We start from the raw sequence: 21739 nt of genomic DNA on the forward strand, positions 1-21739 counted from the left end.
AACACATTTACTGGTTTCTGATAAAACACAAGCAACACCTAGGACAAACTAAAAACAGATGGTTGAAACTTCACCTGCATTTAATACCTAAAACAACACATACGGTTTCTCTAAAATGAAGAGATAATTGGAATCATCATTCACTTAATATTGATGATAAACAAACTCATATAGTTAGAATGTGTATTTCCATGCAGCCAGCCCCCACCCCCCTCTTGTTTTGTTTTGGGTGCGGGGGGTGGTGTGTGGGCACTCTCTCTATCTAATCAGCATTAGAATGTATACAGCTAATCCAAATTAAGAATTTTAATAAATTTCCATATTCAATAACAAATATAACACCAAAATAGTAGAAACTTGACTAATGGAAAAGGGCAAAGTTAAAACAGTTCATCTTGGGAAAAAAAATCCATCCAAAGGAGACAGCTCTTCAACTTCATAGCCTTTTAAAACACACTATCTTTCATCTCCCAATGCTTACAATGTTCAAAACACCCTAAAATGTGATAATATGTTGTGTGTAGGCATATTTGCGAAGAAAAGATACTTCCACCGCACTGGATCCTACAAATCTATTAATTCACTCTCACATGAATGTGACATGGAAGAGGAGTACAAATAAAGAGGCTCGGAAAACAAACCTTTTTAATTACAAGTGACCCAGTGCACTAAAAAGCTGGGTCATAAAAGAGATTCATGTGAATTTGGGTTTAGGTATGGGGGAACTACTAGGATGAACGGGACCAAGCTTTTGAATCCAATGAAGAAGACCTTTCTTATGATCTTGACAAGTTGGGTTTTGTACCAAATTCAGGGTCCCATCACAGGCAAGTGAAGACTCAAATTGCTCTAATACTTTCACAATTTGCCAAAACTCGGGCCTTTTCTCAGGATGCAAACACCAGCACTGCTCGATTAAAGCTCGCATGGCAGGAGGGCAGTCCCGAGGAATAACAGGTCTCAAATTCTGCAAAGAGAGAACAAATTTTCTAGTGTTAGAACTAAGTTTTTTTATTGAACAATGCGCAAGAAATAGAAATAGTAGTACATGACAAAAAAAAATGTTAATAATGATCATCTTATACTCCATTACTGGTCCCATTCAAACTATCCCCAAAATTACTTTTCCAGCAAGAAATTAGGATTTGCTACTCAATACAATACCATGCACTTATTATATGCAAAAAACAATCACTCTCATTTAGACCAATAATGACATAAACAAATGATCATTTCTTGCCTTTGGAACCTTTGCATAACCGATCTCGTCAAAACAATTTTTGCAACTATTACTGCAATAAAAAACGGATGGTTTTCATCAAATTAGATTTCACTAACTATACTTCACTCCCAAAGAAGGAGAAGATCCTTGTCTTGATAAAGTCTATTTCAATACACAATTAAAGGTGTACTTTTATAGCAGTAACTTCATATGTGTTCTTTTATCTCACATCAAAAGAATTGAGTTAACTCTTATGGAATTCAAGTATCCCAATAGCCCTTATACCTTGTCAATGTTGATTGATGACAGCATTTCATAAAAGAAGTATATTTTCACCAAGAACATAGTTCTAAAATTCAACATCATGCAAATTCTTTGTTAGAAAAGCTCAAAGAGGCAGCAAGCTATGATTAGTGAGTCCATTCGCATAATCAACTCAACAAAGCCTTAATTCAATCTAGTTGGGATACTGCACCAATAGCTCTAGACCATCAATCACTTATGGACAAGAAAACAAAGTCAAAAGATGGGATGAAATGTGCCTAACTACAATCATAAAATCCACAAAAAAAAAAACATCGACTGTAGGAAAAAAATACCTTATTCACTACTGCAAAAGCAGCTTGTATGGGATTCATATCCTCATAGGGAATTGTTCCAGCCACCATTTCCCATAAAATGAGCCCAAAACTATACACATCAACCCTTCTGCCATAGGATTTCTTTTTTATCATCTCAGGTGCCATCCATCTGTAAGTTCCTGGGTCGTCAGCCAATGAATCACAATATGCTTCCTCACAAGCTATGCCAAAATCGGCTATCTTTAGATGAAACTCTTGATCAATAAGAACATTCTCAGGTTTAAGATCTCGATGAATGACACCTTGAGAGTGGATATATTCCATTCCACGAGCAATATCCAGAGCAACTGCAATTAGCCTCTGTAAGGTGAGAGACTTATGCTCAAGCTTGTGCAGGTATGCCCTCAAGGAACCTTCAGATAAATATTCTGTTATAACACAATAAACTGGTGGCTTTTTGCATGCTGCTACAAACTGCATCAGCAGATCACAGAATGTAAAAAAGAGGATTCATGAAGCAGCCACAAACTTACTCCACTAGTTTCAGTGATAATTAAAATTCCACGTCAACTGTAAGCCAGTTAGGTAATCCAATCATCAACTTGCACAACTCAACTCAACTCAATTTTTATCCCAAAAATTTATTAGAGTCGGCTATATGTATTCTCTTTTCCACTCTAAACGATTTTGGGTTAAATCCTCGAAAATGTGAAATGCTTCTAGGTCACGTTGTACTACTCTCCTTAAAGTTTATGTATACCCATTCTTTTCTTTCTATCACCCAGTGTACTCTAATTGTCTAACTGAAGCCTCCGTATGTCTACGCTTCACGTGATCAAACCACCTCAATCTCACTTCTCTAATACTCTCATTATTACTTATTACGGACTTTATCTACTATAGTATGGCCACTCATCCACCTTAACATTCTTCTCTCCGCAAGAATCATCTTAGACACTTAGGGCTCCTTTATTGCCCAACACTCACTAACATATGCCATCTCAATCATCAACTTGTAACAAAAAAAAAAAAAAAAAAAAAAAAAATCCAAATAACAAGATTTCTCTAAGCAGCAAAAGAAAAGAGAAGCAAGAGCGGACTTCTCTGTTAAATTTTATGAACAGATAACATAGGCAATAGAACAGTAAAAAAGAATGAGCTTGATCACCTTTATAACATTCCGATGGTGAAGCCGAGATAAAAGGGTGACTTCTCTGCTATATTGATTCTTCAATCTAGCAGCTAAGGTCCCATTTTCGTCATCATCTGGTGCCCTGATAATTTTAACTGCAACAGGCTCATCTTTGTATACACCATGGTAAAGCTTGCTATGTGCCCCATGAGCAAATCTAAGCCCGAGAAAAAGTTTAGACATATCCACACTAAATTCATCAGCAGGTTCCACAGCATTAACCCTTCCTCCACCATGGTCAAAATACTTTGTCCAACCAGAGTCCTTCTTGACCTTTGATTTTTCATGGCCCTCCATTGAAGCCAAGTGCTGGAGTGGGCCTGTATTTGATCTAGGACTGGATGGCTCGGTTTCTGGAAATTCCTTGTGAAGAAACTTTCCCATGATTTTCTTCTCCTGATCTTTCCAGCGAGGATGTGGAGTTGAGAATCTCTTCCTATCAGACCTTGCTTCCTTAAAAGTATCAGAAAGGACTGTTTCAGGGAGAGGAGATAAAGACCTCTGCTTGTTGGTGAGGGGATTTCTCTCAATCTGATTCTGAAAATTATTAGTAAGTGATGAATTCTGATTGGAGAAGGAAACAGACTTCTGATAAGAAGATGGCATTCCAGGCCTTGATTTCAAGCCGGAATTTCTCTCCGGCTGAATGGCTAGAGGAAAAGAGGCCATTCTTCTTGAAGAATCTAAACGAAGACAAACTCTATGTGAAAAATTTGTCCTCCTTATCCAGGAACTACTTTCTTCTTCCATTTATTTCACCTTGTCGCTTCTTTATCCCAGTAATGAAACCCTAGAACAAATTGCTATAAGCAAAAATACTCCTCAGCCAACCTTTGTCTCCTCAGATGAATAGAAGAAGAAGCCTCAAATTCAAGAAAGGACCTTCCAAAACTCAAGGAAGTAAATATCTCCCATCGCATTAACAAATTAGCACCAAAGATTCGAACTTTGAGTCCATCAGAATGACTAAATCATTCAAACCCAATGAAAGGAAACCATAACAGACTCCAATCTTGTTTCCATTAGAACCAAAATCCCATGAATCCTACCATAGCCCATCAACAAAAAAAATCCTCTGAAAGTATCAAAACAATGATCATCACCACCACTACCACCGAAAACCCCTGGTCTGATGAACAGACCCTCTTTTATTGATTTCAAAGTCAAATGGCACCTTCCGTAGAAGCCTTGAAAATCCCACACAGGTACCCACCAGCCCCAGTGGCCAATAAACAAATATGATTAAAAAATTATTTCAAAAAAAAAAAAGCAGATATACTCGATCATTCAGGGAAATAAAGAAACAGCCATGCCTACATCCCATTAAAACCCTTGAAAGAAAACCAATCATTGTATCAAAACAATCATTCACCGAATATAAAAATTACGAAATAAAATCAGAATACATAAACAATTACACAAACCTGAAGAAAAGAAAGAATTAGGAACGAAAATAAATAAATAAAAAGAGAGGTGAGTGCTTACCATTAGGAGGGCACATAGCTATCAGGTGGTAGTGACGTTATTCTCCCTGAAAAATCCATGCTTTATAAAGGGTTTCCTTTCTTTTTTGTGGAGATAGAAAATTCTTGCAAAATGGAATATCGATATGCTAAATCAGAGAGCATAGCATACAATATACGTACCGTATACGGAGACGAGACACCGTAGATTCCCGTGGACCCGATTGTTTTGGCGTGGGGTCCACCAAGGAAAAAGTCAAGGAAAGCTTTTGTTTCTTTTAATAATAAAATTAATAATTTTTTGCCCTAAATTTTGTTCCCTTTAAAATTTAAAATTAAAAATAATATAATAAAGAAGGAACCAAATCCAACCATCCAAGTTCCAAGTGTCGCTATTGGACAGAATAAAATTAAATTAAATTGTACGGTTCGCACGGATACGTTTTTATGCTGTCTGGTTCGTGCCGGAGCGGAGCTGGCGGTGGTCGTTGCGGTGGTGGGGTTCTTCTTTATGGAACGCCGTTCCGGCGACCCGAGGTGGGATTTGGAGAGTTATATATATATATATATATATATATATATATATAATATTTTTAGGAAAATTTATTATTATTATTATTATTATTATTATTATTTTCCAGTCCTTTCGTTCGAGGTCTTAGATAAAGGTTGCCTGTCAGGTATGGAATCAAAAATTGCAAAGAAGGTAGGCTGAATTTATAAAATATCTCATTTTTTAAATATATTTTTTTCTCAATACATAAAACTTATATTCTATGGTTTCGATATGGTTTATGACTAGAATGTGAAAACGTTGATTTGAATTTTTTTTTAAATAAACATTTTTTAATGTTATAAAAAATAATTTAAAATTTTGTTTCATTGTTTAAATAATTAAAATATGTTAAATTTAAATTTCTAATAAAAATTTAAAGTTTCTTAATAAATATTTTTTAGTAGTCAAATATTAACACGGATAATTAATAATTAAAAATAGTGACAAAACAAAGATTTTTCAATTAGGGTGTAAAAATAATATTATGTATATATAAAAATTTTTTAAATATTGTTTATTTTAATTTATAAACTGATTAAATTAATTTATGTACTCTAAAAATATTTTGACTTATTTATTTATAATGATTTTTTAATTTATAAGTTGAGCTTAAAATTAAAAAAAAATTAAAGACCTAACTTTTCACTTTAGTACTTATAAGTCATGTACTTATAAATTATTTTGACTAATTATTTTACTATATTATCATTATTTTATTTTTAAAATTTCATTATAAATCTTATTTAATATATTTTTTATTCATTTTAATAATAGATATGTTTATAAATTATTTTTTATTAAACACATTAACTTTTTATCAGTCATTTATAAGCACTTTAATTAAATATATAACTGCTTAAAATTTTAAATTCTCATAAATTTAAACAAGTGCTTATAAATTAATTTTTAACAGTTAAGCTAAACATCCTCTTATTTATATCAAAATTTATGATTATACTTAAACACTCAACTGAGATATATATATTAAATATAATATTGAAAAACTAAAATTGCAAATTGATTAATAATAAAACCATAATGGTTTTATTTAAATAAATTTATGAGAAAATATCCATTAGGAGAGTAAAATACTCCAAACAAGAATTTTCTTTATTTACAACAATTGAACACAAAATTTTGTTTAAGAAATAGATAATCATTTACTACTCACATTAACCCCATTTGTTTGAATATTTTGATTCTTAAAAGTGATACTATTTAATTAATTTCCATTTTTTTTAAATATTATCTTTCTCAACCTTCAAATAAAATAAAATTAAAGAGCCAAGTATTCTTTAAAACATAATTAAAAAAAAATTAAAGAATGCTAATTTTGTTATTTAGTAAAAATTAATTATGGGGCAATCTCTTCCCTTAAATTTAAAGTTGATTTTACTATTCATTGAAATCTTAAAAACTAAGAAATAAAAATCTCAACTTGAAGACATACAACTATAATAATTTAAAATTATTGATGATCAATTTCTTAATGGCTGATCTAAAACCATGTTTATTAAACAAATAAGCAATTAAAAGCTTTAAAAGGTGCAAATTGACTTTCAGCTATTCAATCAAGCAAACATTTAACATGGTAGCTATTTTATTAATTTTATTTTTAGGAAAAAAATTTTATGTAATAATAGAATATTTTATAAAAGCTATGTTTTTTTTTTCTTTGGAGCAATATGTTTGTTAAATTCAAATTTATTTTACATAGGTAATCAAAACTCTAGCATAATTTAGAAAAATAGAGAAATTATAATAATAATAAAATTATGTTAATGTTAATTAAATTATTAATTTTGGATATAATAATTTTAGATAACAGGGTTTAAATGATTATGAATTCATATAACATGGAATCTTTTATATGTAATTAATTCTATAATAATTTTATAAAAAAAATTGAATATAATATTAAAAAAACTAAAATTGTAAATGTTATTAGAAGTAAACTGGTTCATAATAAAACCAAAGTAATTAATAGTTTTATTTAAACAATTTTATTATTGGCATAAAAATAGTTAAATTATAAATAAATATATAACAAAAAAAGGAAAAATAAAATAATTAAATTAGTGATATAAATCGCACAATAATATAGAATTAACAAATATATATATATATATATATATATTATTTTTTCTATTTTAAAATTTTGATTTTTAAGTGAGTGCTATCACTAAAAAAATTTAAACTTGATTTTACTATTCTTTGAAATCTTAAAAACTAAGAATTAAAAATCTCAACTTGAAGACATACAATTACAATAATTTAAAATTATTGATGATCAATTTCTGAATAGCTGATCTAAAACCATCTTCATTAAACAAAAAAGCATTTAAAATATTTAAAAGGTCAAAATTGACATGCAGCTATTCAACCAAACAATCATTTAACATATAGGAGTTATTTTATTAAGTTAAATTACAATATTTTAATAAAACTAATAATGCATGATATTTTTTTATATAAATAAATATATGGTGGTTTAGTGTATTCATAAACAGAGATCATATTCATAGTTTTAGATGAAAATTTAAGTGGAGAATAAATTTGAAATAATTATTAAAATAGTGAAATTTCAATGACTAAAATTGGGTTGAAAGTCTGTTTATAGGGTTGGGTTAGTGGATTTGTAGATCCACTAAGGCATCCATAATAAGGGTCTGGCCCTCTAGCCCATGAACCCATTAAGCTATTAGGTTGACAGAGTATTTGGGCATAAAGGGCCCATTCGTTTAATTAAAAAATTGACCGTTTGAGCCCAATAAACAGTAAGAAGATAGGAGCTCCTTCCTTGTTGATCAAAGTTCAACTACCCCAAGAAGTAATTTAAAATTATTTAAAAATCTCAAATACATTAAATTAATGTGAACAGTTCTCTATTAAAATGAAAATTCAGTATTAATGTGTATAAATTAACTCAAGGATATACTAAATTATAAATACTAAAAAAATTACTGTATTATTTATTCTTTTAAATATTGTGAGAAGGAATTATAATTGATGAAATTTTAAAATTTTATAGTAAATTACATATTAAATATATTTTAGATTTAATTGATAAAAATTTGGAATTTAAAGAAAATTATAAATAATTAATAAGTTTATCTACCATTATTTTAATATGTCACAATATTATTGATGCAATTTATGAATAAATTGATAAACTTAGTCTACTTAAAAATTGCTCGTTATTATTTAATTGAATAAAGAGAAAATTTGATGAATTAAAAAAAAGTTTCATTATTCATATAGATTATCTTAATTTTTTTATATTATTTAATTATTTTCCCTAATACTACGAGAAAAACGCGGATTAGTAGTGAAAATATTAAAATTTAAAATGAAAAGTTAAAATTTTAATATGATAATTGATTTATAAATTTTAATTGATATATAAATTGTCATTAATAATTTTATAGATAAATTATAATGAGAGTAAAAAGTATTATTTTTAAAAAGAATATGGTGAAAAAATGAATTGAGGAAAAATTATATTAATAAAAATATAAAATAAAAGGTAAATAATAAAGGTGGAAAAGATGATAGGAAAAGTGAGAAAATAACGAGAGAATTAACAACAAATGGGAAGAAAATGAAAGAAAAATGAAGAAAATAATGATATAAAATGAAATAAAAATGAAGAAAATGAAAAAAAAAGTAAGAAAAATAATTAGAGATTTGGGAAGAAAATGAAGGAAGATGAGAAAAGTTAGAGATTTGAGAAGAAATTGATGATAGAAACTAAATATAAAGTAAAGAAAATGAAAGAAAAGTAAGAAAAAAAATTATAAAATTGAAAAGAAAATGAAAAAAGAAGTAAGAAAAATTGTAACGAATAGAAGAAAAAAAAAAGTGAATTGATGAAATGAAAGAAAGGAAATAAAATGTATAAAGAAATATATATCCGAATTAGCAATGAATTTTAAATTTAAATACTATAATTTATTTTTCCTAAAAAAATAGTAATAAATTCTAAAATTTGTTGCTAAGTATAATTATACATACTTTTAAAATTTTAATAGTGAGATTTTTCTCTAAAAAAATTAGCTATGGATTTTAAAATTTATTACTAATTATAATTATATACACTTTCAAAATTTTAATGATGAAGCTTTTTTTTCATTAAATTAGCAATGAATTTTAAAATTCGTTAACAACGAATATTATAAACTATTGCTAATTTAACAAAAAAAATTTAATAATTACTGAAAAAATTTATATAATTATTTTTTTTTAATTTCATAAAAATCAAAAAATTTTAATAATTATTGACAAAATTTATATAATTATTGTTTTTTAATTTTATGAAAATCCAATGGATTACAAACTCCATTATTACTTAAAATGAGTTTTACAAGATTTCAAATCCATGGCTAAATTTATACTCAAATATTTTTAAAATATCAATTTACAATAAATTTTAGTAATGAAATTTCGTTTTTGTTACTAAAGTGTTACTCTATGTAATTTTATTCTAAAATTTTAAAGAAAAAAAAAATTCAGTTGCAAAATTTGCTGTAAAAATTCGTTGTTAATCCATATATTTTTTTTAATGTATAATTTATACTCCTAACTCTATTAAAAATACAAATAAAATTCTCATAAAAATGCAAATAAAATTTAATTATTAAAATTATATTCAATACTATAAGATTTTAAATATAAATTTTAATTAAAAAAAAAAAGAAAAAAGAACAAAATCTTTTATTTTACAAGATCACAAAACCTCAACTGCTGTGCTGTACAATGCAAATTAGGGAACATCTCTAGCAAATCCACCATTAGCATCGATTTCTTCGTTAAATTAGTAACAGATTTTAAAATTCATTACTAATTAACAACGAATTTGAGAACCTATTGCTAATTTAACAAAATAATTTTAATAATTATTAATAAAATTTATATAATTATATTTTTTAATTTTATGAAAATCGAATGGATTACAACTTTGTTACTACTTGAAATGAATTTTACAAGTCCATTACAAAATTAACAACGAATTTCAAATCAATTACTAAATTTATACTCAAATATTTTTATAATGTCAATTTACTTGTTGTTAAAGTGTTACTCTATGTAATTTTATTTCAAAATTTCAATAAAAAAAAAATCGATTGCAAAATTCACTGTAAAAATTCATTGCTAATCCGCTTTTTTTTAGTGTATAATTTATAGTCCTAACTCTGTTAATAATATAAATAAAATTCTCATAAAAATGCAAATAAAATTTAATTATTAAAATTATATTCATTACTAGAAGATTTTAAATATAAATTTTAATTAAGAAAAAAAGAAAAAAAAAAACAAAATCGTTATTTTACAAGATCACACAACCTCAACTGCTGTACAATGCAAATTAGGGAACATCTCTAGCAAATCCACAGTTAGCATCGATGTCTTAGGCTTCGGCAACCGGCCGGAACGTCCCATTGAGAAGGCAGGCATCATTGTTGTCCTTTCACATGTGCCCAGCCATTTTGCTTGCATGTATCTTTGTTTTCTCCATGGCCCTAAGTGCATTTTCTTTTCTTTCATGCACTTCTTAGCTGCCGAGCATAAGATCTTTATTACTGTGTTTAATCTTTCACTTTTTCCCACGAATACCTCCGGTAATCGTCCGACTAACCGATTGTATTCTTCGCTTGCTTTCGCCATCTCGAACTCGGCTACGAAATTTAATTCAATTAAAACCCTCACTTCTCCTTTTTTGGTGTTTGAATTGTCTATTACATCCAAAAACTTGTGTTCTCCTGCAATGTATAAAAACTGATCAATCAATATCACGTTGGAATCCTTCACAGAATTGTGAAATTTCGGGTTCAAATCTCATTCAGAGTAGTCTACTTAGGAATTAGATGATCTTTTTTTACCTGATGGAATATCAGGAGAACTTCTCCACTTAGACTTGCAAATGGCGCTATTAAAGCCGGCATTTTGGAGGCGGCCGGAGATTTCTGTCATTAAACAATTCCGGCAGCCACCTACCATAGGTCTCCCACAGCCACAGATTCTTCCTGCCATCTGAATTTCCTTCATGGCTTCTTTGGTAACATTTCTAATCCTTGATTCCAACGAGCTAGTCCTGCATAAGGTAGCCTGGAAAATAATAATAATAATAATAATAAGCCTATGCGCATGCATTAATTAACGCCATCAGAAAAATAATAACTAAAAGGATTCATGAGAATTAATTAATTACTTGTAGAAGCTGGTGTTGTTTCTCCCAGAAATTCTTTTCCTCTTCAACACTGCCATTCTCTGATCTCTCTTCATCTTCTTCATCTAATGCTTCATTTTCGCGACACTCTTCGCTACTAGGACTTGCCTGCAATGGCTCTTCACTATCCTCAAGAAACCCAAAAACCATATCGGAGAAAGTCGCCTCCTGTTGCTCACGACCATCGCCGACGAAATTTTGTGGAGAAATTGGGATTCTAATTCTTGCAGTAGGCATGATTTGTTTTTGCTTTAATCAAGAAGCAGGATGGCGGAAGAAAACTTCTTTATATACCTAGATTTGGAACCAGCATTAGCCAACGTGGACCAACGGGTCGCCGCGCACATGTGGGGTTTTTTCTGTTGCTTACGTGGCTTTTTATAATTGGGTGTTGTTAATCAGACAGCAGGGATCACGTCAATCAACTTCAATAATTTCTATCTGGCAAAGAATCTGGATATTCTCGAATATCCATCTACATTCATGGACATTATATTTTGGGTGAAATTGCTATAATCTTTATAATTAAAAATTAATAAATGAAAGAATTTAATTTTTTTTTAATTTAAAAAAAATAATTTTAAAATTTTAAAAATATAAAAAATTAATATGATTATATAAAAATTTAATTAAATTATTTTATTACTAATAATTGTTTTCAAATGAAATTTATATGAGAATAGTTTAATTTTTTCAATTAAATATTTATATTTAAATTTATATATTTATTATATATCTAAAATTTGATATAAATATTTAACCCAATTGTTGCATAACTCATTTTCATATAAAAATAAATTTATATTAAATACGTTAATATTTTATTCATATTTATTTATCTAATTTATTAATTTTTTTAACTAAAGAATTATTGTGTTATTAATTATTTTTTCATTCAGTTTTTTTCATCTATTGGGTTGATATTTTTGAAATTTAAATTGTTAAAAAAAAATTAATACCTCATTCTGTATCTAAATTTTATTAATAAAATTTTATGATATCACGAATTTTTAAAATATCATGTCACACCTCTCAATTCATATTAAGTAAAATTAAAATATTTTTAAAGTATTTTATTTTATTTTTATAAAAATTAAAGTGTGTCTAAGGGGTGACTTTATATATTAAAAAAAAATGGGTGAGAGCGAGGCCTTTCCCTCCTATCCTGATCCTGTGAGTGGAGTAGGACCATCATCTCGTCGTGATGTGATTGAGTGTTCATGAGGAGGCCACGTGGGGCGATCAGGGTAGTTGACAAGGAGGTTTATTCGAAAGGATGGGACCTGCTTGCAGCCACCTAACGCAAATGATTTCCTGTAATCATGTGGAAAGTGCTTTGTCAGATTCTGTTTATTAATCTGTTGAAAATAGTATGTAATAAAAACGCGGCGTCTTGCCAGTGGTTTTGCGAATATCGGAATCCAAAAGACAAGATTCCCATGGATGCAACGGAGAGTATTCGGACAAAATTGAGGGTATTTTGGTACTTTTGTTAGCCAATAATTTTTTTTATTGTTAAGATAAAATAATAAATTTCATATTTTTTCTTAAAAAACCACGAAAGAAGAAGACCAAACCAATTTAATATTTTATAAACTTGAATATAATAATATTATTAAATTAACATTTATTAATTTATTTAATTTTTTAATTTACTCATAATAGAATGGTAAAATTTATATTAAATGGTAAATCAATAATTAACTGGCCCATAATAAGAAGTAAATCTTATAAAATTAATTTTTTTATCCATTAAAATTTATCTCAAAGATTTTTTTTTTTTTTAAGATTTCATAAACTATATTTACTTACATTTTATTTATTTATTATTTCGTGCATTTCAGTAGTATATAATTTGTCCTATTAATTGAGGGTCTCTTTCACTTTTACTTGCATTGATAGCAAAATTCCAAAATCCTTAAATTTGTACAAGGCTCTCATCTCACATGAAATTGATTAATCTAGGTGTTATGTGCGTTAATTTGCTTGGTCTAGGATCTTCTGCATTCTCTTTTTCCTGTTATCGATATGAGAATGTGGTTATATCATTCTTGAAAAAGAAATTAATCTTCCAGCCAATCTTACTATATCTATGTAGTAAGCTCAATTTATACTTAACTTTTGCTTAGGTATCATTTCTAGGTAAGTCTATAAAGATTAACAAAATAATAATAATAAGTTCATCATATTAATAATCTTATCATCTAATCCCACACTAAATCACAGCATAAAGTACATTATCATTATACTTTATCATCATTATACCCCATTTCCATATTCATTCAATTGTGATTTAAAGTTTTAATTCAAGATTTTATAATTTTAAGGATAATTTTAATATTATTATATTATTAAGAAGCTCACTATTCTTCTTTATGATTAATTATATAATGATTTAATTAAATTCCAGATGAAATATTCATTCATTTCATTTTTTTTTAGTAAATTTATATGTGTTTCATTGAATTAAGTTTGATTTTACTTGCATGGGAGAAGTCTATTGTGAAGTAAAGCACTTCCAACAAGGAAATATTCATCTACTTTGTTAGTTACACTTTAGAAATTTTGGACTAACATTATAGCCAATTAATGTAGAAGATATAATAAAAAAGAATGGAATAATTTCAATGAAAATTTTGAAGACCACGCAACTAACCCTTTGTTAAGAGTGAGTAAGATGTGATTTATTAATGTATTGTATTATATAATATTAAATTATTATATGGCATGATTTTATTGTTAACATATTTAAAAAAATAATATAATATAGGATGATTTAATAATATTCTCTTGTTTGGGTAGATAATATAGTATGATAAAATATATATAAAAATTATTAAAATATTCTTTATCATGAATTTAAATATATAAATAGTTTTAAAATGTTAATTTAAAAATAATATTATTATAATAATAATTAAATGCACATTTTATTTTTTTTTAATCAGTTATTAAACTATGCCTTATAAATAGATAATATTAAAACTATATAATTAAAATTTTATATATTGTCGTAGGAATAAAATAGAAAAACAAAAATTTTAAATCATGCCATATTTAGTGGGTTGAAAAGCTATGGTTTACAACTCAAAACCATTTTTTTTAGGAATATTATTCCCAAACATATAAAATATTATATCATATAATATGAAACCATCGGAATCATGATTAAAAATAGTGTCATTGTATGTTGTCCACGTTTTCTGATAAGGATCATTTTTGTCTTAACATCCAGAACTTGATTTTGATCCGTGAATCATAATGCCCATGTGTTTGTCAATGTCATCACCATTTGTCTACTGCCCAATTATTCATTGCATACAATTAATTCTTATTGAAATTAAATTGATATTTTAAGAGGTTGAAAATGATTTTAATATTACTGAATTAAAATTTTTTTTAATGATTTTAACCCATTCCAATAGGATAGAGTTAGTGTTATTTATGCTTTTTAAAAATATATATATATATATATATATATATATATATATATATATATATTAAGCAGATGGTTAATAGAGTAAGAATTTGATTAACAAGTAATCAGATTAATGACATCAGATTAATTTCAGACGAATTTTATTAAATTAAGAGTTCACGTTTTAGAATTGTTAAGAGAATTTTTCCTGAATACTACACTAAGTATACTGAGTATCTAATCAAATATACAAATGACCTTGAATCAATGGCACGTAAGGAACATGGAGAAGCCACATGGATGAATGAAGTAAACACTAAGGATACGTGATTATAATGTTTGTTGTCTTATGGAGTGCTTTGTTGGGTCTGCTCATGCACGAATCCATCAGAAGATAAGCTTGATCCATGATTTTCAAGAAAAATTTTGCCACCCGACAACAAACTTCAAAGGTGTGTCAAACGTTCAAGCTATGGCATGAGAATGGAAAATAAAGCTGGGAAAATAGTTTTGGTGGCGTATGAGAATTGAGAATCCAATTCAAAGACACTAAACCAAGCATTAGATATATTAAAGTTATATCAAATGGATATACATTCCATCGCAACCAAAATCTTTGCCTGTACTTATCTTTTCCATGTGCCTTGTACCCATCCGCGGATATAGCACCACGTGAGGTTCTAAATTTGAGTTGTGGTCCATGGAAGTATATATATTTGTGGAGGCCAGGCCAGTCCACTATTTGACAAAGACATGTATAGTCCTGTGAGTTGATTATTTATGGTGCCAGCGAAGCCCCGACTAGCTTAGCTTCATGCTATGATGCAATGCCTATGGATAAAGTTATATATTAACTTGCACATCTCCTTCATGCTGAATATGACCACGATTACAAACCATCCTATAGCCATAGTAATAGAAATGGGTATATGGGGCCTGGGCGAAGCACATGGACAGGAAACAACAATCATGCATCCATTACAGACAAGAAGAGAGACAGAAAAGGCCATAATGATAAATTCAGGACTTACGACTCCCAATCTACCAAAACATTAATTGTCAGATTGGGCCAAAAATTTAAGAGTTCGATCTCAAAAATAAAATAAAATAAAATAAAATACATAAGAATTAAGGTGTGGGCTTTGGGCTTAGAGCTCGATTGCAAAATGCATAGAAATCTCAGTTTAAAAGTCAAAAATGCGGTGAGCGTGGATCGAACACGCGACCTTCAGATCTTCAGTCTGACGCTCTCCCAACTGAGCTATCCCCGCTTAGATGCTATTAGAGCGACGCGTTAATATTGACATTCTTTTGCACCAAAGAATCACCTTAGATAGAACATCATCATTTAGTTCCATAGTGATTGATCATTTTGGTGGCGTTTTGAAAGCAACACCACCATCCAACCCAAGTGTTTTTAAGTTAATCTTGAAGGTTATACATAGACAAAAATGACATTTAATCAGAAAGTGATGAAGCTGTATCAGTATCTTAAACTCATATTTTAATATCATAATGTGGATTTGCTGTACATAGCATACAAACAAGTAGAAGCTTTTTCTTTTGAGAAAAGGGGGGAAAAATAAATCTTCTTTACATCAATACCCCATGAATAAATGTTAATCAACACACCCAAAAAAAAAAAGTTACAAAATTAAATATCAAAGCTCTCTCTATCACTATCTATTCCAGTTTATGTACTCTTGGATCTCATTTGTCCCCACTTCAGCAGCTGCTTCCCCAACCTTGTTTCTCTCTGAAAATCTGCTAAATTTGCAGCATGAAAATTGGCACAACCAAAAAATGCTAGTAAATGATGCAAAAAATTTGCAGATTCACCTACCGTCCACTAGGCTATTGGTCCAAGAGAAGGACATGGAAGATGATTGGGATTTTCTAATATCTTCAAATGTTGGGTGAGATGAGTAGCATGAACTCTCAGAATAATTCAACCACATATCTTTAGAATTGATATGTTGGAGCAGATATGCGTCCATATCTTCACTGTCAGGATCATTAAGCTCGTTCTTGCCCTCCAAAATCTTCACGGCTTGCCTCATTGTTGGCCGAGAACTAGGCTCAGGATACGCGCACAACAAACCTAAATGAAGTACTCTCTCCACTTCTTCCTCATCGAACCCTCCTCTAGCCTTTAGCCTTGGATCAAAGACACTCAGTAATTGCCCTTGCATCATTGACTTCCATACCAATTCTACAAGTGGCGGCTTCCCTTCTTCTATAGGCCTTCTTCCACACATCACTTCCAAAATTAATACCCCAAAACCGAACACATCTGTTTGAGCTGATGCTCGACCACTGCGAACCACCTCAGGCGCCAAGTACCCCACCGTTCCAACCACCCGCGTGGTGCTAGCCACCTGACCATGGCTGTGCATCCGAGCCAGGCCAAAATCACCTAATCTTCCATTCATTTCCTTGTCAAGTAATACATTGCTGGCTTTAATGTCTCTATGTAGGACTTTAGCCTCCCATCCCTCGTGCAAATACAACAACCCTAAAGCAACATCTTTCAATATCCTTATTCTCTCTTCACAGCTTAACATTTTACTCTCTTCACAATCGAACACCCTCTTATCCAAACTCCCATTTTCCATATAATCATACACTAACATGAAGCTTCCTTTTTCTCTCTTGCACCAACCTCTCAACCCAACCAAACTCTTGTGTTTCAATCTTCCAAGGCTAGAAATTTCAGCCAAAAATTCTCTCATCCCATTATTTTCATGTGAAATTCGCTTCACTGCAACCTCAGTCCCTCCTGGTAATACACCCTTAAAGACCTTCCCATTTCCTCCAATTCCAATGACATTTTCTTCACTAAATCCTTTAGTTGCTGCCTCAATTTCTTGATACGTAATTCTATGTGGCCAATATTCCAATTCCCACTCCTCCATGTCCGCTCTTTCCCTTGCCCTCCTCTGCTTCCTCCTAATATAAAACACAGTGATCAAGGCAATAAAGACAATAACAAGGAAACTTCCAACTGTGGCTCCTGCAATGAACCCTTTAGACCGAAAAACAGAACCCTTTGGAAGAACAAACGATGGCAACCCAGTTGTAATCAAATTTTCACTTAAAGAAAAATTGGAATTGCTAAAGCTCCAAGCCAGAATCTTGTGACTCTGAACAAGTCTTCCTGTTGCAGAAGTGAACCCAATATACATTTCTTCCTCAAAAACTTCAGAAAGATTAAGAGAAGCATTTAACAGAGGCCGACTAGGCCTTTTCATGCCAACAGGGGCCATGGTAATATTAATCAAAGAATCTGCATAATCAATCCAAACTTGATAATTCTCACCATTATTGAGGTCCAATTTCTCGAAGATGCTGTTACTCCTTTTATTTTCAGGCCAATATCCTGCATCTGCAGCAAAACTTGACCTGAGGGAATTCAGATCTATACCAACATGGTTGTCGTTCATGTCATTGAATTCTTGGTTGGCGAACACATCGAATTCGACCCCAAAAACATGGTTGCTGAATTTAGCATCATTCGTTCTATTAAACAAGCCTAAATTTTGGGATGAGCTAGTACCATCGATCCCAGTAAGTGGGACGAAAATGAAAACCAAGCCATGTCCTGGGAGAACATTCTCGTACGGAGCCATAGCAAAAATGAAAGAAGTAGAGAATGGATAGAAATAAGAGGAATTAGGAGCTCTGGTAGGTATTTTTGATGGGTATAGAGCACGACCAACTGCGAAAGGTGTTCTGTTAGTAAGGGAGAGAATACGAGATTCGATGGTGGCATTGCTATAGAGAAGCAAGTCGGAGGAATTAAAGCCATTGAAGACAAAATCAATAGCTGATACGGACAAACAAGAAAGGATTATCTGAGGCAGAAACAAAAGAAGAGGAGGCTTCATTTTGCCAGTTTGCTACCACGGGAGCAGAAGAAGCCTCTGTTTCATGGGATACCTTAGGTAGATACTAAATAGATATGGCTTGAATGGGAAGGAAAAAGAATTGAAATGATGAAGCATAGCAGAATTTTACTGGTCAAACATTTTGGTTTTGGACGTGTAACATGTCGGTGAATATGGGAATAGTTCCTTTGAATATTACAAATATAAAACAGACTTGAAAGATCAAAGAAGGTTAATTTCATACAGAGAGCGACGGGAATGAATTCAAAGAGCAAAGTACAAATACAACACGCAATTCTCTAAGCTATGGACAAAAGTAATAATCAAAATAAAGAGGAGACGTCAGACAGAGAAGAAAGCGGCTGCTGGCTAATTAGTAAAATACTACAATTTCAATTCCAGAGAAATCCAGGAACCAGAAAGATTTTCTTGCACAAAAAGTAAACTAATTAATCAAGTGGTGCTCCAAACTTATAATTGAATCAAATAAGAAGATAACTCAATATTATCTAATTAATTTAATAATTAAATTAATTAATTGATAAGTTCAATTAATCAATAAAACCAATTGCTAACTCAAAAGCTAACAGTGTGCATGAGAGGCATGTTTAGCCAAACCATGAGCTATCTAACTTAAAAAGGAAATAGTGGTGGAAACTGATTAGGTGATAAGTATAAAGATAATAAGTTTTGTCACCACTTATTGTCAAGCACATGCCTCATAGTCTAAAAGGTTAGGATTCAAATCATGGGTCATGGCCATCATTTTCTTTTAATTTTTTTTCAATACTTGTATCAATAATTTAAAAATTCATTAAAATTTAAATAAAGACGTCAAATACAATTATTTTATATATAAAAATAATAATAATTATTCCACAAAATCAAAAGAGGAGGGGGAAATTTTAGGTAGGTCAGATCTCATAATCGCTTACCTAATTGCATCTGTGAAATTATAAAACCACGCATGGTGTGTTATTAGCAAAGTCGCATTAATTATGACCATAATAATTATGATAAATTAATATACAACAGATGAGCGGATTTTTCTATTAAATTTTCATGGTTTTATTAATTTTATCGATTTAATTAAATTAATATAATAAATATTATAATTTTAAATTAAATTGAAAATTAATTTAAATTGGACATTAGATCAATTCTCAAATTCTGTCGTTTTCATGTGAAAATGAAAACATTATTAATATGATCAGGAAGTGAAGGTCAATATAAGACTATTAGGCATTGGAGCACTAAGCTAAAATAAAGTCAACTCTATTTTTTTTTTTTTTAATTTTGAAAAATTTATAAAATTATAACATTTTGAGTTTAAATTTCAGTTAAAATTAAATAAAAAAAAATAAAATCCCTTTTTTTAAAAAAAAAAAACTTTAAAATGGAATATAAGAAAAAAAAGTAAAAAACAAATAGCGGCATGGAATTTCACTCCCACAAATACAATGTTAGCAGCAAATCAATACAAATTTCCACAGGAGTGCAAGACCATCCACCATATAAAGGTCAATAGAATGACATGAATGAGCTGCAGACATGGTAGCAGGCGGGTCAGGGTTGAGATTGCTCTCCCGTCTTTATCTTGGGTTCAGGCGGGGTGAGTTTTTAATGGGAAATTGTTTTTTATTTTAATTTATTAATATATAATATAAATTTATTTATTAAAAAATAAAATATTATTAAAATATAAGTTTTGTATATTATTCTAATAATATATTTATATTTTTTATTAAAATTATAATACTTAAATATATAAAAATAAATTATATTTTAATAAAATAATAATAATATATTATTATGTGAGGTAAATTATAGAAATTGGATATGAAGAGAATATTTTTTTCATTTTTACCCTGTATAAATCGAGATTGAAAAAAATCACAAGACAACTATTAATAGCTAACTGAGTCATCACTCTCATTAGTTAGGAGAATCACTTTTACAGTTCCTTTAGAATGAATTATTTATATATAAAAAAAAGAAATTAATTGAATCTTCGTGTAATCATATTAAATTTATATTTTTTTAAAAAATAATTTTTTAAAATAAAAAAAATATTTTTTTAAATTTAATAAAAAAAATCAATTAAAATAAATTTTTATAAAATTTTAATTTCTAAATTAAGGAATCCGAATTCAAGACGATTCTTAGATAACTTTTCTTCCAAACCATACCAAAAACTACGGCGAATGACATAAAATTCATCCAATAAAATAAAAGTCATGACCAGGAGCAATAAACTGGCTATGATAATGACATGATTTTGTTCACACACGTGTATAAATTGAATTAGTACTTTGTATGCATGCCAAATGTATTGAAAATATGGCATCAGGCTCAGGCATACTTGAAATTCTGGACAGACAAACAACAAGGCAAATGAAATCTTGAGAGGCAAAAATTCAGAGAAGGGGACTTCAATAAATTTTTCAAAATGAGCCAATTAATTTCTTCTCCACCTGTTAGTCAAGGGAGACAATTAATTTATCGCATTTCATTTAATACGAACCTAAATTTGTCAACAATACTTCTCAACTTTATGGAGTGGAGTTGATTTGTCCATAAATAATGGATTTTATTATAGATGAGCTTCAACGGTCGAAGGTGTTTTGGATCTGCATATCTTTAGCTATAGGGTCTCTTCCCCTTGAGCTGTGTTTTTATGGTTGCCCTGTTTGGGTTGTTGTGTGAGTTGCTTACAGGTTTACAATGATTTGATGGTGATGTTTGGAGGAGGAACAGTGATTGTGGATCGCGGGGTCATATTAGGAAGCTAGCCTAGAAGGCCGGAACGGGATGTTGAAGAATGCCATTGCCGTTTTGACCTCTGTGCCTATTGTCTTTCTACCACCTCCGAAAGTGATGAAGGTGGCACTGTTAGATGTCTTTGGAAATGTCTGGAAGAGGAGTTCCTTCGAATTTTATTTCACCGCTTCACCTTGAATGGTTGGAGTTGTTATCTTGATGGGATCTCTTTTGGTGCTGTTCGGGTGAGATGATCTGAGGACATAAGGCATTAATTGAAGAAATGACGCTATGGAAGTGCCATCTCTGGGTCGGATATCCATTGTCCCTAAAGTTTCCATTGTGTTTGAGTTTTGGGTTGTTTGACTCGTCTTAGATTGGGTTCATGTGATCTTTTATTAAGAAAAACTTGTTTAGAATTATCCTCTATAAAA

At 30.0% G+C, this 21739-nt stretch overlaps 3 protein-coding genes and 1 non-coding gene across 4 annotated transcripts; all 4 read right to left on the reverse strand.

Annotated features, from left to right (window-relative positions):
- Positions 1–336: 336 nt before the first annotated feature.
- LOC110635091 (serine/threonine/tyrosine-protein kinase HT1) lies at positions 337–4637 on the reverse strand. The gene is made up of 4 exons (XM_058140417.1): positions 4481–4637; positions 2972–4182; positions 1822–2277; positions 337–967 (listed from the first exon to the last, which is right to left on the reverse strand). Exons 2-4 carry the CDS (start codon positions 3743–3745, stop codon positions 695–697), a joined length of 1503 nt encoding a protein of 500 aa, XP_057996400.1. The 5' UTR covers positions 3746–4182; positions 4481–4637; the 3' UTR covers positions 337–694.
- A 5608-nt stretch (positions 4638–10245) lies between these two features.
- Positions 10246–11479, reverse strand: LOC110635118 (uncharacterized). Its single transcript, XM_021784331.2, has 3 exons — positions 11223–11479; positions 10894–11119; positions 10246–10773 (listed from the first exon to the last, which is right to left on the reverse strand). The coding sequence occupies exons 1-3, from the start codon at positions 11475–11477 to the stop codon at positions 10349–10351; spliced, it is 906 nt and encodes a 301-aa protein (XP_021640023.2). The 5' UTR covers positions 11478–11479; the 3' UTR covers positions 10246–10348.
- A 4377-nt stretch (positions 11480–15856) lies between these two features.
- On the reverse strand, positions 15857–15929 carry TRNAF-GAA (transfer RNA phenylalanine (anticodon GAA)). Its single transcript has one exon. It is a non-coding gene; the product is annotated as a tRNA-Phe (tRNA).
- Positions 15930–16145: 216 nt separating this feature from the next.
- Positions 16146–18840, reverse strand: LOC110635131 (L-type lectin-domain containing receptor kinase VII.1). Its single transcript, XM_058140853.1, has 2 exons — positions 16502–18840; positions 16146–16422 (listed from the first exon to the last, which is right to left on the reverse strand). The coding sequence occupies exons 1-2, from the start codon at positions 18543–18545 to the stop codon at positions 16352–16354; spliced, it is 2115 nt and encodes a 704-aa protein (XP_057996836.1). The 5' UTR covers positions 18546–18840; the 3' UTR covers positions 16146–16351.
- Positions 18841–21739: the final 2899 nt, after the last annotated feature.

This window comes from Hevea brasiliensis, chromosome 18 (assembly GCF_030052815.1).
Source record: "Hevea brasiliensis isolate MT/VB/25A 57/8 chromosome 18, ASM3005281v1, whole genome shotgun sequence".
Taxonomy (NCBI): domain Eukaryota; kingdom Viridiplantae; phylum Streptophyta; class Magnoliopsida; order Malpighiales; family Euphorbiaceae; genus Hevea; species Hevea brasiliensis.

Coding starts and splice junctions, on each gene's coding strand:
- LOC110635091 (XM_058140417.1), bottom strand. CDS start 3,745: ATGGAAGAAGAAAGTAGTTCCTGGATAAGGAGGACAAATTTTTCACAT. Junction 2,278..2,971: donor ACCATCGGAATGTTATAAAG/GTGATCAAGCTC, acceptor CTGCTGATGCAG/TTTGTAGCAGCATGCAAAAA. Junction 968..1,821: donor CTTTTGCAGTAGTGAATAAG/GTATTTTTTTCC, acceptor CTCTCTTTGCAG/AATTTGAGACCTGTTATTCC.
- LOC110635118 (XM_021784331.2), bottom strand. CDS start 11,477: ATGCCTACTGCAAGAATTAGAATCCCAATTTCTCCACAAAATTTCGTC. Junction 11,120..11,222: donor AACAACACCAGCTTCTACAA/GTAATTAATTAA, acceptor ATTATTTTCCAG/GCTACCTTATGCAGGACTAG. Junction 10,774..10,893: donor TTCTCCTGATATTCCATCAG/GTAAAAAAAGAT, acceptor TATACATTGCAG/GAGAACACAAGTTTTTGGAT.
- LOC110635131 (XM_058140853.1), bottom strand. CDS start 18,545: ATGAAGCCTCCTCTTCTTTTGTTTCTGCCTCAGATAATCCTTTCTTGT. Junction 16,423..16,501: donor GACCAATAGCCTAGTGGACG/GTAGGTGAATCT, acceptor CAAATTTAGCAG/ATTTTCAGAGAGAAACAAGG.